The sequence below is a fragment of the Parus major genome, chromosome 6 (genome assembly GCF_001522545.3).
Source record: "Parus major isolate Abel chromosome 6, Parus_major1.1, whole genome shotgun sequence".
In the NCBI taxonomy this organism is placed as follows: domain Eukaryota; kingdom Metazoa; phylum Chordata; class Aves; order Passeriformes; family Paridae; genus Parus; species Parus major.
The window spans coordinates 34,057,546-34,077,260 of NC_031775.1; the positions used below are offsets into that span (position 1 = coordinate 34,057,546).

General features: G+C 44.4%; 1 protein-coding gene across 4 annotated transcripts in view; it reads left to right on the forward strand.

Moving 5' to 3' along the window:
• Positions 1-19,715, forward strand: part of INPP5A (inositol polyphosphate-5-phosphatase A) — a 142,587-nt gene that overhangs the window by 42,952 nt on the left and 79,920 nt on the right. For all 4 annotated transcript variants that reach the window (XR_004498068.1, XM_033515462.1, XM_033515463.1 and 1 more), the window contains exons 5-6: positions 10,857-10,920; positions 14,376-14,479. Coding sequence is in view for 3 of the 4 variants with exons in the window: in XM_033515462.1 (XP_033371353.1) it covers positions 10,857-10,920; positions 14,376-14,479 (168 nt within the window). In the remaining variant the exon portion in view is untranslated. The remainder of the gene's footprint in view (positions 1-10,856; positions 10,921-14,375; positions 14,480-19,715) is intronic.

The following is a 19,715-nucleotide window of genomic DNA, read 5'->3' on the forward strand; positions in this document are numbered from 1 at the left end:
CATGGTACTTGTCACTCAGTTCCTAGTGATGGTGATATGAGTAGGCACTGAAAACCTCAGGTTTTGGTAGTGTTTTCAGAGTTCCAGGCTTCTTCTGTTGCACAGAAGGCTGAGAGCCTTGGGGAGGGTGTTGTGAAGGGGTCCCGAGCGCATTGTCCCCGGCACACCGTGTGTGAAGGCTCTGCAGTGTCCCCGTGTGTCAGGCCCTGCTGCCGCTGTCCCGCCTCGGGCCCTCACGATGTCCCACGGAGCCAGGAGCAGGAGGCCGCGGCTGCGGCTCCGGGCCAGCACATCCCCGAGCCGCTGCAGCTGGCCCCGGGGAGCCGTGCGGGGCCAGCCCGCTGTGGCTGTGTCCCCAGAGACACTCCGCTGTGGCGGTGTCCCACCCCGATGTGGCGGTGTCCCCAGAGACACCCCGATGTGGCTGTGTCCCATCCCGCTGTGTCGGTGTCCCCAGAGCCGTGCGGGGCCAGCCCACTGTGACTGTGTCCTCAGAGACACCCCGCTGTGGCTGTGTCCCATCCCGATGTGGCGGTGTCCCACCCCGCTGTGGCGGTGTCCCCAGGGCCGCACAGCCAGACCCGGCTCACAACAGGGACACAGCCACCCGGCGCTCCCAGCTCCGGCACTGCCACCTGGGCAGGGATCACAGGGCCCCAGAACCGTCTGGGCACCATCCCCTTCCAGCCCCTGCCACAGACAGGACACCTGAGAGTGCTCAGAGGCAGGGCTGAGCTGGGACAGACTCGGTGTCCCCAAGGACATCAGCCTCGGGAGGCACCTTCCTTCTGAAGGTGGAAAAGCGTGTACTGAAACAGGAGTGTGTGCAGGGCAGTGTGCTCAGGGGCTCTACTCAGCCTCACGGTTGAGTAGAATAATAACCATGTACAAAAATTAGAGTAGAGTAGAGTAGAGTAGAGTAGAGTAGAAAAAACTAGTAACCTTGTGGTTATATTTTCTCCGTGGCATGCAGGCTCTGTGCTGGATTCTGGCTTTGGCTCACGATGCTCAGTGCTGTCACCAGCAGCATTCCTGGACAGCGAGCTTGCTGCTGTAGGTACTGGATTTGTGTTACACTTCTGGCTGTGTGGCTGCCCAGGAAGTTGCAGAAGTACCAAGTCAGTGTAGCTAAGACAAAGGCACCAAAGGTGCTGGAATTATTAATAATCCCGGTTTCTCCAGCAGATTGCCACAGCATTGTGTTTTCCTTCTTCATCTGTGCAAGAACGAGAAATGATGATTTCAGTGTCCTCAAGGTTGGTGCCCTTGCAAGAAGCTGTTTTGTGCCTCAAACCTGTGACCCTCTTTTGAGGCTGCCTTGTTCTTCTGCAGTTCATCTTTGTTATGTTAATTTAAAATTTTAACAGGTTTATTAATCCTGCAGAATTTATTATAGTCAAACATGAGATATTATTAAGTTGCTATTGTACAGAGCATTTACCTTCGCTGTTGGAATGACTTGTCCTCTGCATTGGCAGACACAGAAACATTCATTTTGTTTCCTAATTAGGAGAGCTGCAATCAGGAACCATGACAGGGTTCAGCTCCTCGGTGTACAGCATGCCAGGTTCCATAGTGCAGGCTTTATAAAATTCTCTTTAATTCAAGAACAGAATATCATTAACTTTGTAAGTGGATGAATACAATGGACAAGCAATTTAATTAACTTCTAACATTGGATGTTGGACAGGAGACAAAATGAAATTATGCACATATTTCTTATGCAGGCAGTCAACCTTGAAAGGGGCTTGATTGTGATGGGTCAGACAAGGGGACAGCTTTGTCCAATTATTTGATGTTTAGTCCTAGAATATGAAATTTGAAATTTGGTACTTTGTAAATCAATCATCTCTTATTTTGAGGCAGCTACAAAGGTTCTCTGAGATACAAAACAACCACCAGTGACTGTGACACGCTAAATACAACCTTTTACCACATGGTACTTTCCTATTTGTAGATGACCTGTATAATGCTAAATGAAATGGGCATTAATGCCTCCTCATCAAATTGAATTTGTCATCTTGAGTGTATTATGTAAGAATATATCAATGAAATACTGTATTGATTTAAAGTTTTCAAAATTAAAATTATTTAGCGTCAACTCAGTGTAGTAGGAATCACACAGCTTACCAGTTTTCCCCAAGACAAAGTGTTTTGGTTTTTTTTCACTAGAAGAAAGCTGTGGTAAAGCCCTGAACATCTGTCAGCCTTTCCATCTGCTCAGAATCCGTGCGGGTTGGGTCCCAGTTCCAGCAGACCCTGTCCTGTGCAGGATGGGGTTTTACTGATGCTGCTCTTCCTGCCAGCTGGCCCCAGCTCCAAATAGAAATGTGAAACAGCATGTACAATACAGATGAAAAATAATATTCTGCACCTGCATATTACCTTCTGCAACTTGAGATTCAAGCCCTGTTTTTTGAAATTCAAAAAGTGTTGCCACTATCCACATGATAAATCTGGATCTTTGGATAGTTTTTTGAGCTTGTCAAGAATTTGTAACTTCTTGGGGAATATTTTTGGCTCTCCATGAGGTTCAACAGTGAAATAACCATGATCATTTACCTGTGTATCTTTTGAGGAGAACTTATGCTTATCCTCTACTGTGCTCACAGTTAGAAATTGGACTTTCCTCCTGTCCCTTCCCACCCTGAGGAGCTGGTGAATATTCTGAGCATGGCAGGGGGTTTGGCACTGGCTTGGAAGCCCTTGGAGCATCCTCAGCAGAGCTTTTGGCTCTCTGAGCACACTCACCCATCCAGCAAGTTCAAGTGGCTGGGGCTGAATGCAGAGCACAGCCCTGGGCTGCAGCTCGGAATCCTGAATTGCAGCAGCCTCCTGTCTGCACTGGTGCAGAGCCAAGCTGGGCGCCTCTTAGCCTGATTGGGGCCTCCAGAGTGCTTGAGTAATAGAAATATTAAATAACAACGTGATTAATGACTTTGTGAAGGCTCTACTTTGCGTTCAGGAATATTGATAAGTGGCGCTTTTTATAAGTGCTCAGCACACATACACTTCCTTTAGCTTGGGTTGGTTCCTTGGTCTGTCGCTAATCTTGGTTTTCAGAAAAGGAACCTCTGTCTGATATTTTTTAATTTAATTGATTTGTAATTAAAATATGAAATCTTTTCTTGATATACGTCAGTGTCAAAAGTGGCATTAAATACTCTTTGTCCATTCATTAGGTTACGTATAGGTTATTCATTTACTCACTGGACGTGGTTTTTTATGTTTATATAAAGCTCAGAGGTTTTGTTTGTTAATTTTTCTATTCTTAAATTATCTCCCAAATAATGATTTTAAATTGAATATGACTTTCATTTGCTATAACAAAATTATTAAGAGAATGTGATAAAGGTGGATTATGTTAGCTGAATATCTGAATATCCTTCATTTTTCTGTTAGTCTTCAGAACAGGAAAATGAAAGCTCCTGGGCTATGTTTTTGTTCCAGAAAATGCACCATGCTGGTTGCTGTTAGCAGAGACCTCTCTGAGGTATCTGTAATGATCAGGACTGCAAGCAAGTTTTTGTTTTTTTTTTTTATGTTGATCTCTTACGTAAGCATTTAAATGACTTGAGATTTAGATATCTTAGAATTTTTAAAATAGCTACTCCAGTCTGTCATGTAGACAAGTGTCAGCCTTGAATGAAACCTGAACAGATAAACCCATCTGAATATACCAAAATCTTGTGAATGAGACTAGAAATAAACAGTACAAGATATAAAGCTATGTGTGAACACTTACAGATCAATTGTTTCCTCAATTACGTTTAGTTCAAGTATTATAAAAGTAAACCAAAAATTTAGAATTTATGTTTTTAATCATTTGTATTTTTTAACTGGTAAATTTGTAGTGGTTATAGTGTTGATGATTCCACTGTTATTGGTCTCACACTTGAAAGGGCTGCTCTGAAGAAAAGAGGGAAGAGTATGGAAGCAGTGCTAGATGTTACAGGTATATCTGCTGATGCTCAACAGCTGCACAGCAAAAACTGGCATTAAAATGGGTTAAGGATGTCTGGAAACCACTGTGAGTGTTCTGACAGCTCACTGAAGCTGGGAGCATGGCAGTATGAGGTGATTCACCTGGCACAGAGCAGTCTGAGGCAGATGTCCCGCTGAAAGAGGAGGTCTGAAAAATTGGCTGATCCGTGAAATAAATGGATTACAAATAAATCAGAATTTTTTAAGGCAGAAGAACTTCTAAAGACAAAAGCAGTATGTGGAAATTATTTTAGAAATGGATCTAATGGTATGGATCAAATACAATTATAATCAAGAAATTCCCAGGATTTAGGGACTCCTAGAGCTGGTCCCCCTTTTTTATCCCCACCAGCTGCATCTGCTGTTTCCAGAAATCTCTAATGCTCAAACAAAATTGACTTAACTGGGAAGTAGACACCGGAGACACTGCTAAGATGCAGCTGCAGGTGGCTTCTTCACAACATGGGTATTACAAATAAAACATAGGTATTGTTTATTTATGGACATTGTATGTTTAGATTATGATGCATAATATTGGCTTAGGTTTTATGGAGTAAGAGAATCTGCAGTGCCAGTCCTGCCACTCCTTCTGAGTGGACAGTTCCATTTGGTTTAATGGAAATATCACACAGAACTGAACAGGTGTTTTTAATACAGACCAAGGTCTGTTTCGAGAGAGTTTTGGAAGTTTGTCAGTGAGTATTTGGAGCCCACTCACTCTGACAGTTTATTAAAGGTGTAATTATTCAAATGCTGTTGAAATGAAGCTGATAGCTGTGTTTGCAGTGCAGAGCTGCAGGAGCAGGGTGTGATTGTTTGGCATGGTCGGGTCGGGCTCCGTCTGTCTGCGCTTCAGGTGGAGCAGGGCTGTTCCGGCAGGCTCAATGGCACTTTAATCCTGTGTGCTTTAGCTGATAAGTCTAATTCAGGAAATGATAAATTGCCGGACTCCTAATTTGTTTGCAAATAAGAAGTGATGGAGTATTTTATAATGAGTTGATCAGTGTACCCAGCCTGGTCTTTTAACCTTGAATGGGTATTAGACGGTTGGTGTTAATTTGGCTGTAGTGGGTTGAGTGTGCACAGAGCCACAGGTGAAAACTGTTCCATCCCTCGTGTGTGTCGGTGCTTTGTCATTCACCGTTCAGGTGTGTTGGATCCAGCCTGTACTGCGGCCTGCCCTTCCTTTGTTTATGTATCAGTTGTATCACAACCGACATTGAAAGGCAAACCAAGAGGAGATGTTTTCATGAAGTGTTTCCAAACTGCCACAGAAATCCAAGATAGCCGTGGTTTGTTTCCCAGCGGAATTTCGGAGCTGTTTTGCTGTGGCTTTCCCGGGTCAGGGTACCTTGCCCAGCGGCTGAGGCCGTGCTCAGGTGCCCGCAGCCCCTGTGCTGGGCCAGGCCTCCGCTCTCTCCCGTTTTGGGTGTTTGTTTGAGGCCTCTCAGGCATTGCTGTGACATTAATGAGCCCAGGCCGGGAGTCTCGGTGCAGGGCCGTGGCAGCTCCAGTGTGCCATCGCTGTCAGCCTGGTGGGGTGGCAGCAGCCACCGGGGCTGGGCTGGCCCTGAGCGAGGGCTGGCCGCTCACAGACTCCATCTCGCTAATGGGAAACTAATGCCTGCTCTTGATCTTCGGGTTTATAAACATGTGAAATACTTTTTTAATTGTTGGTAGCAAAGCAGGCGGGCAATCAATAGAGTCAGGCGTGCCAAACTCACTGTTGACATTCAGCAGAGCCAAAAAGGCTGGTAGGAGATAAGGGCTTCCTGTCAGCAGTGCTCGTGCTAATTCATATTCAGACATTGTCATGTTCCATGATAAATGAATTCCTTGAACTATATTGATATAGGAGGTTAAACATTGAAAAAGTTGGGCTGAACTTTGACTTTAAATATTCATTAAAGCTAATTATGGATTTTATGACTACATGAATTACGGTTTCTGTGTCATCATTGGCAATTTATTTTAAATATATTTAAAGCGATCTTTATATATTAACTGTCACATTTAGTGAGGTAACGCAGTAAATGTTTACTCTGTACAGTTTATTCATCTATTTCCTTTTTGCATTTAATCTCCACAGTTGAAATGGTGGACTTTGAAAAGAAATTATGCCAATTAACTGTTTAAAAAACCCCTATAGTTATTAAAATCTTCAAACTTTTGTGGCAAAATCTCTGTATAATTACAGGAATAGTGCTTTTAATAATGCCAGATGTGTGATCCATCAGAACCAATTGTTTCTCTTTCCGTCAGCACTAGTTTTCCCAGACCAATCTTTCTGTATGGAATAATGGAAGAAATCTCTAGTACTGTAATGAGTATCATTCTAGAACCTTTTTAAATGCAGTGAATGTTCAGCTTCAGTCTGCTAACAGAACAGGCCTGTTTTTTTCTCCATACTACATTTCTGGGGAGATGTGGAGCTGTTTGAATGGATGTGCTCCCCTTGGGTTAAATGTTGCTGCCCGTGTCTGTAGCTGCAGTGCAGGTGCGCACGCAGGCGTGGTGGGAATGGTCAGCTACTTCTGCCAGTCCGGAAAAAGCATTTTGTTAACAGCAGCACTGCCTGAGATAAAATGCCTGGCCTTTCCCTGAGCTCCTGAGCGTTTCCATAAGGGCCATTCTCACAAAAGCCAGGATGTGTTTGCCTGTGTACTCTGCAGTTAGTGACTGTGATATCGAAAGAGGTCCTGGGAGTTTACAAAGGAAATTCTCCCTGCTGTGCCTACAGGGTCTTGGGTGCTGTCTGACTGATTTTAGGAGTATTAAAGCCAAGTTGTTGGTTATAGTGAACAGGGAGACAGCAGAAGAATCAATTTCACCTCTTGCGTGTTTCTTAAGAACTTGGCCAAGCTACAAATGAGTATTGTTCATGAGCGTGCCACCCGACTTTCTGAGTTTCTGGCAGTGACTGCGGTGTTTCCTCATGGCCAGGGTGTTGCTCTGAAGTGTCCATATGGTTCTGGGCCTAACTGGGAACCTCAGACTCTAGTGAAGTCCTTTCTACCTTATCAGCTCCTGATGAATTAGTAAAGTGTAAATCAGGGATTCATAGAATCATGGTTTGGGTTGGACAGGAGCTCAAAGCCCATCCAGTTCCCATCCCTTCCCCTGTCCCAGCTGCTCCAGCCCCAATGTCCAGCCTGGCCTTGGGCACTGCCAGGGATCCAGGGACAGCCCCAGCTGCTCTGAGCACCTGTGCCAGGGCCTGCCCACCCTGCCAGGAACAATCCCTGCCCAGTTCACCTGGCTGATCAGTCCTGGGAATAATGTGCTGTCCCTGTATCCCTGAGGCCAGCAGTTTGGGCTGGTCCAGAACTTTTGGTGGTACTGAGTACAGTGACCTCGATCCAGTCACAGACCCAGGGGCTGCCAGGCTGCCCTGATGAGTTAGGAACTTGCTGATCTGAGCCTAACTGTGGGCCATCCTTTCATTGTTCTGCCCTAAGGCTTCTGAAATAGAATTCACAACCGGTCTGTGTTTGCAGACTGCTGGGAAAATCAAGCAGAGGAGCCTGTGGCTGCTGCCCTCCCTTCATTGCAGTGAGACATCTGGTCAGCAGAGCGTGTGCCATCCCCTGGGCATCCCGTGGGGCAGCAGAGCTCTGTTCAGCTGGCAGTGTTGCTGTGGCTGAGCCCTGTGGTTCAGCCCTGTTCTGAGCTCAGAAGTGCTCTGCAGGTGGGAGCCTGCAGGCTGATCTGCTCAGGGGAGATGGCAGCACTCGCAGGAGGGCCACAGCTGCAGGAGATGCACCGTCCCTGGTGTGTGGGGAAGTCAAGCTCAGTGGACCTCAGTGTTATTTTCCAGGTTTCTGCTCCAGGAGGGCTGTTGTGAAGAGGGCTGCAGTACACTGCAATATTCCTGGGTCTGCTGAGGTGCAGCCACTGGTGTCACTGTGACTGGGAAGGGGGGACAGTGCACAGCATCGCTGCTGAGCTTCCATTTGAGCAGCAGCACCTGTTTACAGGTGGTGTGAGTTTGTGCAAACTGCAGAAGTCATCCATCTCAGCAACCTTTCAAATGGAGCAAATAACAGCTTTCTTTCCCTGTGTTTGAGATGTTTAAAAGTTAAGATGTTTGGGTGGTTTATAATCTGTAATGTGTTCCTGTGTTGTATCACTTAGATATTGTGTGTGCTGCTTGCTGCTGTATGCACCAGTACTGCTTTTTCCAAAGGATACTGAAATTGTAAATAAGAAAATAGAGCAAAGCTCTTAAATTTTAAGTTAATCTCATTTAACTTCATTGTCAAACTGACATTTTATGAGATATAAAGTGAATTAACATAATCGCCTCAACAAAAGGGCCTAGGCAGTAGGACCCAGAAAGCTTTTTTAAATATATTTCATTGTGTTAGGGCAGGGAATTATAAGTGCACTCCATCACTTTTACAAGTTTACATTTATGTACCTAAGACTGATTAAGTCTATAATAATGTGGAAGATAGCGATAGCTGTAATTTCCATTCCATTATAGTTTTGATTCTTTTTAGTGGGATGTTTGGAATTGCACAGTCCAAGCCAGTCTGAGTGTTGGTGGTATCAGCTCCTGAAACTTGACAGAGTTACTTCATCACTGTCCCAGACTCATTGTGCATGAGTACTTGACACTCAGTGTAGTGTCACAAGTGTAGACTGTCAAACCAAACTTCTGCTGTGTAAGTCTTACAAATCATTTTTTTAAAATGAGATTAAAACTGTACAAAGTAAGCAATAAGCAAATTGTGACACTCAGAAATGAAGCTGTACCTTAAGCATGAATGGCAGTGCTGTTTTTAATAGAGCTATGACACCCTAAGTGAAACAGGGTTTAGAGCATCTGTTTTTTCCTTGGTGTACTTGTTGATAAGCTACACAGCGAAGCTTCAGAATTCACAATTCTGTCACCTAGATTAAAATGATCACCTGTTTTTAACATTATTTGTACCTGATTTGGATCGATCACTATTTCCAAATGCTTTTTTTTTACTTAGTCACAGATTTCCATCTCAGCTGAGGCATGGGGAATTCCAATGAGAATGAAGGGAAAAGTTTTCCAAGAGGGTGCTCAGACACAGGAGCAGTAGCTCGGAAGGGAAGGCAGGCTCCACCTCAGGAGAGCTCTGAGCCCTCTGGACAATGCCCTGAGCAGCTGCACTGACAGCCCTGCATGGGACAGGGGTTGGACAGGAGACATCAAAGGTCCCTTCACAGCAGGATTCTGCTGCCCTGCACTGTGGGGGAAAAGGAAAAGCTCACTTAAAAACATCACTTAGATGTTTCAGGTAGGCTGGATTGCCATATGTTTCTGACATAGCCTAGGATTTCCCATTCCAGGATCCCTTTTTCATTTGCTTTTAAATTTTTCAGACTTGAGGCATTTGGGATGATACTTTCCAGATGCTTGCCAAGGCTCCTTTCTTTTTCTTCTGAAGGCCAAGAAAAAAAGGTGTATCCGTGTACTGAGTTCTTAAAGAGTATTATTATATAGCAAAATGTTACTTTTATATACATCAGATTTTGCCTATGCATTGAAGAAAGAGATGGGCCAGATGGGAATATCGAGTGGTGGTGTTTTTGTCTTGTACCAGGATTTGTTTTCTCCTGGCAATGTGTCCTTGTTGCAGCACCCTTAACCTTGAGTCCTTCCCAGGGATGTCTCCTGCAGTTACTTGTTTGCCTCCTCCATGTTAAAAAAAAGAAACCCAAAGGCCTGGAGGAATCTGCCTGGATCACAGGGACACGTGTTAAACATTAAACCTGTGGCACTGTTCTCTGTTGGATGGACTCACATGTCAAGGAGATGGACATGACCTCATGTTTGTGCTTTTGACAAATCAGCAATGTCTGCTCTCTGGATGTGCAGCATTCATAAATAATGCAGCAGTCACCAAACCAAGCACTGCTGTGCTGGGAGGGGCTTTGCTGTTGGAGAGGAAAAGATGCAATGAAACTAAATCATCCTTTTTGGTTAATGTGGTACTTCTTTAATTCTTCTAAGAGTTTACCCAGTAGCAGGCTGGTTTTTTCTCAGTTTCTGTTGGGTGCATCAGATGTATCTAAAGGCTCATCAAGTTCTCCTTTTGATTTTTTTTAATATTCCACCATAAAATCTATTTGCCTTTTTTTTTTTTTTTTTATTTCTTACTTGATTTTCATTTGCTCTCTTCTAATATGCAATTTTCCTCTCATTAACGTTGGAGAAGCAGTAAATGACATGTCTGTGGAGAAGACAAGGCCAGCAAGGTGACGGTCCCTGTGTGTGTCACCGTGGCACAGATGGAGGCAGGGAGGGCTTGTGAGTGCCAGGGGGGGCAGCCCTGGAGGGGAGGGCATGCAGAGGGTGCTGCAGGAAGGCAAACGGGGCTGTCCCTGGGGAGGAGCTGTGTACGTTTCAGGCTGGGGAAAAACCATTTCGGGCTGAGTTGGGAAGTCGTGGAGCCTCCTCCGCAGAGGATTTAGGTGCAAGTTAGAAAACTTCAAAATTGCCCTGTTTCCTGTGCTGGATGCTCTAAAAGTTTGGTTTTGCTTTGAAAGTAAAGAAGAAATTGTCAGGGTTTTCTAACAGAATTGAGGGTTGGTTTCTGGGGCTCAGAAAGGCATCTGTGTCACTGATCACATCCACCTGGCAGTGCCCTTGTCATGGTCAGTCAGCTGTTAGAGATCATCTTTATAATGACTGATGATATTTCAGAGAAGCAACAAAAGAAATTAGTGTATTTATAGATCTTAGAAAATGTAAACATCAGTAATTTTATTTATTGCTAATTAATTTATTGAGTTGGATTTTTTTCTAATTGGAAAGCCTGATGCTCTTTCAGGTTTCATTAGCCAAAGTATGTCTTTTTTATAATTTCATGTTTTATTGGTTGTTTTTTTTACAGGCTCTAGGAAGTTTTTACTTTCTTCATGAATCTTTGAAAAACATCTACCAGTTTGATTTTAAAGGTAAGCAAAGGAATCACATGTTTTTAATGGTCAATTGGCTTTGTACATCAAGGCAACTTTTCAATCCACTTTTCTGATGGTGGTACCCTGGCAGTGTTTCCATGTTATGCAGACTCCTGTAAAATGCAGGCAGGTCCCATGGGGACAGGCATTGCTTTTCTTACCTTTAGACCTTTCTTACCTCTTTGACCTTTTAGAAGAAGTCAATGGAGTGGCCATAGGCTGCAAGCCAGAGCATTAATCATTCCCATGCACCTTTAGGTCCACGGTGATGCCTAAGGATTTCAGAAGAGCTCTGAATGGCCACAAGGTTCTTCCTTGTAGATCAGACACAGGACCAAGACCTTAACTGTCCAACAGTGATGGTCATTTTGCAAAGCAGCTGAGGTAGATTTATGGCTTAAATTACTTGGGAGCAGAGCAGGTAGGAGGGTGGCACTGTTTTAACCCACAGTGATCCTTCAGGTTCGAGGTCTTGCTGTGTCTCACAAGTTTGAAAGTAATGCTAGACTATATACATTAAATATTAGAAATATCATAGAAAATTACTGAATGCTTCCTGAGGGGAATATAGAAAAGATTATATAACATTTATGTTACTTCAATTGAGAACTGTATATATTTCATACAAAAATATCCTGAGCTTCATTTAGCTTACTGAGCTAAGTCACGTTAATGCTACACCTAGTATCCCAATAAAGTGAGGCAATGTTTAAAATGGTAGTGACTATGGACTGAACTAATTTTTATAATTATATAGATTAATTATTTTTGTTCTCAGCAGACAGATTCTCTCTGCTTATGTAATTGAGGATACAGGGTCTTCCTGCCCTGAAATATTTGAACAGCAGTTCTGTGTATGTACAATTCAAGACTTAGCCAGCATAAGTCCTCCTGTTACCACTGGTTTCAGTGCTGAAGGAATGTTTTTGCTGTTGGCACTCCTGAGGGGTCGTGCCTGGGCTCTGTCCCTGACAAGAGCAGTTCTGCAGAAGCTCAGGAATGAAGTGTACATGTGATGGGGACACTGGGGGAAGCTGGGGCACTCCCAGGTGGCCCCCAGGCCCTGGGTGGGACATTTTGCTGTCCTCTGTGTGGCTGTTTGTTCATTCTGCCATGCAAATGGCTTTGTGTGCCAATGGTACAGGAACTGTCTCAGCACACCCGAGCCCTCAGCTCCATCCCATCAGCACTGGAGGAGCAGCAGCAGTTCTGCTCCAAACTCCACCTGAAGGTCCCTCCCAGTGATCACAGAGGGGAGGGGTCCTGTTCCAGCAGTACCTGGCAGGGAAATGACAGCTGCTTTAGGAAAAGAGCAGCTTTCTGGATTTATTAGTCTTTTGTTGGCAGCTTATTTGCTACTGTACAGCTTTTAAAAGAAAGTGTAAGAATTTTTAAAAAGTGAGAAAACGGAAGAAAAAAAGTATAGAGGAAAACAATTAATAGGAAAACAATAAATAATACACAATAAATAATAAATAAATAAATAATATAATACATAACAAGCATTATGTACCAAATGCTTGTTCAAGAAGATAAATGCTTTAAATGGTCACTGCTTTGTTTTACTTGGTAAAACCATAGCAGAGCCAACTGGAATGTGAACCATGGTCATAAAGATGGGCTGGGCCCAAACATCATTTAGAAGGAAAAACTTTTAACAAAAATCCAAAGAAATGGGTGAATCAGTGTTGTAAGTCACATGCTGTTCTTGTAACAGAGCAGAATCCATCTCCCAGCATAGGGTTTGTAAAATATGACCCCAAAGGCTTCCATCTTTCAGGGGAAATGTAAAACCTGCCTCTTCTCTCATGACTATTGACATTTTCACAGTGTATTAAGCTCTTAAATCAGAAGAAAAATCAAAATGGATACAAACATTCTCTGCACAAAAATCATTATGAAATTCTGGTTCTACTCAAAAACATGCAAAAAATAGATGTTTATACACAATTCAGTATTCCTGTAACATCACTGTTGCTGTTCAAAATTCACTGCACATTTGGATGTGACTGAATACAGACTGAAAAAAAAAGATTGCCGCTGTTTTTCAGATCTCAGGAAGACATACCTGCATTTTAAAATAGGAACAGTTTTCTCCTGCAGCCTCACATACTGTATGCTGTAGATCTGTTGGGCTGTTTTCACAGTGGTCAGGGGCTCAGAGGTTTGATTACAGTTTAAACTAGTGCCAAGCTGTCTGTTCTGAAGGGATGTCCTCTAAGAGAGGGGGTTCAGGCCAGTTCCAGTTGACCACTTGTGTTTACAGAGAGAATCTTGTTCTCTGGAGTCAGCAGTGGAGCAGAGCTGGTGTTAGTTGGAACAGGCTGTGTTGCCCCTGTGTGCTGCTCAGCAGTGCTGCCAGCAGCCTCTGGCTCCTGTCCATGCACGTGGGTGATGGAGAGAGAGGTGACTCCCTTTGCCAACTGCTGCTCCTCAGGGAAATTCTCCCAGCAGATCCTTCAGGCCTTACAGTTCTGCCAGGTCCTTTCTGTAACTCAAAAGGCATCAGGATCTCTTTGCTGACACAGTTAAACTTGCTGAAAGAGGTGCATCCATCCATGTTCTACTCAGAATAACGCCAGTCCGTTTATCAGGATATTTGTTCAGTCGTCCTATGGGAGCCAAGCTTCAGAGTGGTTGGCACATGAAGAATGATACCTTTTTTTCCCCCCAAAGACATAATGCTGCACTACAGTAAATGCTTCCTCAGATATCCAGTAGGACTGAACAGTTTAGGACTCTTGATAATAGTTGGAGTTTTTCTCTTACACATTCTCAGCTGAAAGTGAATCCAGTTGAGTAGGTCCAGCATAATGGCAGCTGTACATCAGCTCCTGTGTCAGAGGAGCTAAACCAAGTCAGGTTCTCACCTTAGATATGCCAGTACATTGCTCTCATCAGGTGAGAAACCAAGTGCAAAGTGGATCAAGAAGGAGAACCTCTCATTCCTGAGCTGAGTAGATCCATAGCAGTCTGTGTTGATTCTATTTATGATGAAAGTGTTCATTGGAGACTTTGGAAAGCGTTGTGCATCACTGTTGAGTCTCTTGTACAAACCCAACACCCATTCCAGCAGTGCAGATCCATGCCTCACGTGCTGATGGCCAGAAAGGGTTGATCTGAGGAGCCTGGGGGCTCCAGGGTGTCAGGGCAGCTGAGATGGGATTTGAGTGCAAGGATGTACAGAGACCAGGCTCCTGATTAGAGCCCCAACACTTCATAGGGCTCTGGATAGTAGAAATGACAATTCCAGAACTGTGTAAATTCCAGGTGTCTGATATAAACAGAGGTGTTTATTTTCTCCCAGAACAGTTCAGTGCTTGCACATTTTTTATAAGATCCTGTTGATTTACCAGCTGTTTGGCAGATACTGCTACTTTGCCAATAAGTGTGAGAAGATGCTCATAATGTTGAAGTTATATATGTTAATTTTGGTTTATTTCTCTTCCTAGCTAAGAAGTATAAAAAAGTTACTGGGAAAGAAATCTACTCTGACACTTTAGAAAGCACACCCATGCTGGAAAAAGAGAAGTTTCCACAGGATTATTTCCCTGAGGTATGTACAGAGCTGTGAAGAATTCCCAAATACTGGGTTTGATTCTGATTTCCTCTGACTACTCTTGAGCAGCTCCTCTCAGTGATAAGGGCAGAATAGAATCTTGGAATTATGTCTGTAGATTTCTTGACACCTGTAGTGCATGTTTTAAGTCATGGCATTATGTACCAAAATGCAGTAAGAAATGCTTGTGAAGGGTGAGGACAGTGATGAAAAGACTTTCTTTGTGCATGTGAAGCCAGGGAAGTGTGGCAGTGGTGTGGCACTGTGGCAGTGTGGCAGTGTGACAGTGGTGTGACACTGTGACACTGTGGCACTGTGGCACTGTGGCACTGTGGCAGTGGTGTGGCAGTGGTGTGACAGTGTGACACTGTGGCAGTGTGACATTGTGGCAGTGTGGCAGTGTGACACTGTGGCAGTGGTGTGGCAGTGGTGTGACACTGTGGCAGTGTGACACTGTGGCAGTGGTGTGGCAGTGGTGTGACACTGTGGCAGTGTGACACTGTGGCAGTGTGACATTGTGGCAGTGTGGCAGTGTGACAGTGTGGCACTGTGGCAGTGGCGTGGCAGTGGTGTGGCAGTGTGACATTGTGGCAGTGTGACACTGTGGCAGTGGTGTGGCAGTGGTGTGACACTGTGGCAGTGTGACACTGTGGCAGTGGTGTGGCAGTGTGACAGTGTGACAGTGTGGCACTGTGGCAGTGGTGTGGCAGTGTGACACTGTGGCAGTGGTGTGGCAGTGTGGCAGTGTGACAGTGTGGCACTGTGGCAGTGGTGTGGCAGTGGTGTGACACTGTGGCAGTGTGACACTGTGGCAGTGTGACACTGTGGCAGTGGTGTGGCAGTGGTGTGACACTGTGGCAGTGTGACACTGTGGCAGTGGTGTGGCAGTGGTGTGACAGTGTGACACTGTGGCAGTGTGACAGTGTGGCAATGGTGTGGCAGTGTGACACTGTGGCAATGGTGTGGCAGTGTGACACTGTGGCAGGGCTGTGTCAGAAGCCGTGGCAGGGGACACTGCCAGCACAGGGAGCTCACACTGGTGCCAGGCACACCTGGCTCCAGCACACACCAGCGCTGCCCTCTGAGGCTGCCCTCACTCCCTCTTGCACTTGTTCTCGGAAGAACTGAGTGCTGGGGTTGGAGATTGATGCTCTTGTCAAAGCCAGAAGCACAAGCAGAGCTGAGGGGTTTCTTGCACTGCACCTGCAAGTGCAGACTCTCTTTTCTTTGGTGTTTCCTTTAATTTTCTCAGTTCTAATTTCTTAAGAACACCTAGAACATGAGTGTTTAATGGTTAATGTTCTCCTCAAACCAAGTGAATAAATTTGTTGAACTCCTATAACATTTGTGGATCAAACAGGCATGTCACTACTTTAATACAAGGAAGAACTAAATAAACCCCTAAAATTAATTTAGAATTTGTAAATACACACACTTAGAGATATTTACACAGTGCTTGTGTGCTTGGCAGAGCATTGCATGAATAGTTACAGGATTGATGGGGTGGAGGTTGTTCTTTTTCTTGACTTTGATATAAATTATTTCTTTTTATATCTCTGTACTGGAAGGAAAAGTGCCTTTGACATAATTTTGCAAAGCATTTACTTCCTGTGAATAAACATCTCAAATACTTGTTTGAAGTTAAGTGTTACCTCATTCTGAGGGAGCCTGAGCCGTTTCCTCAGGTGTTTGTTTTTCCCCTGGGTGCAGTGAGGGTAACACTGCACAGCACCGTGAGCGCTGTGCCTCCCAGACCAGGACAAGCTGTGCATTGCTCACTGATAGCCAGGGAGAATGGTTTCCTCCTTTATTTATTTCACTGCTGTTGCTTCATCGTGGGACAGGCGAAGCTGGAGCTTGCTCGGCATTGTCTGTCACCCCTCTTGCATCCACAATCCTCAGGCTCTTGCAGCAGTGGTTGAGTCTTGGGGCTTTCCCTGTGGAGCAGGAGTGGTGCTGGTTCCTTGTGGCTGCTCAGGGATCAGGTGTTCCCATGTTCATCATCTGCTGCAGCTCCTCCTCAGGACACCCTCCTGTGCTGCTTTTAGATGGGACCACGGGGACTACGGGGTCTGGAACACAAGGAGTTCTGTGGACACCCTCAGACAGCTCCCAGTGGTTCCAGTGCCGTCAGCAGCTGCTGTAAGCAGAATCCTCTGTTTTGATTGCCAGGGATAGTGTTTACCTGGAGAAGGAACAAACAGGAAAAGAGAAAATCCACAAATATATGCTATTAAGTAATGAACAAATCTCTGAAGCTCCTTGAACGTTCAGTTTTATGCCTGTCCCCAGCACAGTTCCTGGGAATGCTGTTGCAGGCAGAGCCATGGAGCAGGCTGGGGCCGTGCTGCTGCAGAGCTTTGCTCAGAGGGAGCGATGGGAGCGAACGCAGCAGCCGTGCTGCAGCTCTGTACCTCGTGTGCTCACCTGGCCTGTGCCAGCCCAGTCTATTTTCATGTGACTGGACAAGTTAGAAAACAATTGCAGGGATTTCTAGACTACACTGTTTCTCTTTGGAGCTGGAGACCAGGAAGTGTCTCAAACACACAGACACAGCAACAGCAAAAACCGCACGGAGACAGCTTGGGTTCTCATACACACTTCTATATGTAAAGCTAAAATCAGTCTCGCTGTCACGTGTTTTCTCTCTAGACTAATGTTAGTAATAGCAATAGCAATTAAAAGGACACAAAACAGTATTTTGGAAATTTGTGTTTACCCAGCAGAAGGCATGCGCAGCATGTTTGCCCAAATGTTGCATTGACATGCTCTTGTGTGTTTTAGCCAGACCTTTCTTATCACATCTGCAATTTTTTGTGTGAGAAATGGTTTTAGACTGATCTCTTTTTATTGCAGCTGTTTAAGGATGATCTAAAAGTAATTACAGTGATTGAGGCATAATGCAATTCAAAATAATTACAGCCCACTGCATATAAAACTAACAAAACTTTCTGCCTTGATTTATGGGTCCTCTTGGCAAGGCATAAACCTCAAATGATGCCTCTGGGAGCAACACTCTAGATAATGTTAGGCCATTTTAAAAAAAGCAGATTTGTGTAGTCTATCAGGCCTGAGTAATTTTTTTTTCTCATAGTGAGAAATTGGTTGTTATCATAGATCACAGATACTGCTCAAAGCTCTTATGAAAGATGAATTAATTTCACTAATGCTTTAATGCAAACCTTTCATGGAGGAGGCTGTATGGTGATAACCTTACTGCGGTCTCTCCTTTCTCAATTATGATTTATGTTGTCTTTTAGTAGATGAAACTGCCTGTATTCACAATCCATCTGCTGGCTAAAGGAATCCTATTAACAGAGGATCTGAGAAGAGACTTAATAATGTAAGGTGAAAGATGTGGTATCCCTTTTCTGGGACATGAAGTAGGTTTTTCTTTCACTATTTTAAAATGTAGATCACTCCTGGGGAGCGTAAGATGACCAATGTCATCTCCACCTGGCTTTATGCTGGCTTACAGATGGTGTAGCAGTTAGTGATTATTTGTTAAAATAAAGGTTGTTGCTTTGCAAAAAAGAGAAAATTTCTCTTTCCTCCTTCCCAAACTATAGCTCTTCTTTACATTCTGTTTCCAAAACTTTCTGCATTCCAAATACTTCATTTAGAAATAGTAAAGCACATACATGATCCAGAAATACAGAAGGCATGTTGTTCAGCTGCAGGATGTATCTAAGGCTGATGATGACTCTTCATGTCAGAGCTGTTGAGCTCCTGGGCTGCATTAGGAGGCCTGAAGGCTGTGAACTTCTGCATTCCTAATGTCAAATAGGCAAGTTATTGATAACTGAATTATTTAATGAATCAAAGGAATTGTGTTCAAGTTAGAAGTAACTAAAGGTAATTTGCAGGTTGGGGTTGCACAATGAAACAAGTGTTATTTCACAGTAGAGAGGCACAGGTGTTCCTGCTTTATTCAGTCTCAGCTGTGTGAGCTTTCCCAGTGTGAGTTTAAGCTCCTCCCTGGTTGCCTGTGCTGGCTTCTCTCTGGGCCAGGTCAAGGGTCCAAACTCCACTGGTTCTGTCCATCACTTGTTGCTTTTTGGTAATGACTCAGTCTGGAGCATTATGGAGCTGCTGACTTCAAACAGTTACTGAAGCGACTGATCTAAGGGAAGAAAAGCAGTAATTCTGAGGTAGGAACTGCATTCTACATTGTTTTTATGGCAAGTTGCCATCATACAGCTGTTTCCTGGCCAGTGAAACACGGCTCCTGTGTAAGGCTCTGAGGAGTTCTCACCACTGCAATGAAGGCTTGTCAGTGCTGGATCTTGCTCAGTGCCTCTGTTCCTCTTGCTGCCAGTGTTTGGCTGATTCCTGTTTCAGGTTTCCCTCTGATCTGTGGTGTTCCTTTAAGGAGCTGCAATTACACTGCAGTCATCACCACTTTAATATGTCTTTCCTTCATGCCCTGCTTTGTATGGTTGAATAAACCCTTTCTGGGTCACTATTTAATTTGATATGGTCCCCCTCAGTAAAATGATGGAGAAAAGATGAATTAAGGCTCTGTGCTGATCATTATCAATCATGGTTTGTGTGCATTACTTATTGCTCACAGTGCTTTTTGACATTAGCCCTCTCTAACCTCTCTCTTCATGTTAATGCTGCCTGGAGGTCCTTTCCCCCGATGTAGCAGGGGTTATTTATGTAGGTGGTACTTCTGGGGGGTTTTAAAAGGTCAGCACAATCTCCTCAGGGACTCTGTTCACAAAGGAAAAGCTGGCAGAATGTAACTACCAGTTTTCAAATGGTGATTTTAAAAAGGGCTTTTTTTTTTTTGGTGAGGACTTAAGACAGTGAGATGTCAGAGCTCCAGTTACACTTGGAAAAGTACCTGAGTGGCAAAGTGGCCTCTCAGACACACTGCTGCCCTTAAACCGGTATTCACATGTGTGTGAGGAAGGCTTTGGTAGGAAATGCTGTATTTTTATGCTGTCATGAAATACAAATTGTGTTGCAAATACCTTTTTATTGGTTATATTAGCATAGGCTTGTGTTAGACAGATCTGTTTGGACAGCAAGGTGAAGAAAATCCAGCACTGTACTTGCATGGCAGAAAAGGCCACCAGGATCCCGGTGTGGGCTTGGTCCCAGGAGGGGACTGCTCCATCTGCTTGGTACTCCAGGGCCACATCAACATCTCCAGCCTCTTCCTTGGGATCTGGGCAGATGGGAGAGCAGAGGCACCTGTGAGCCTGGAGCAGAGAGTGTGGGAGGG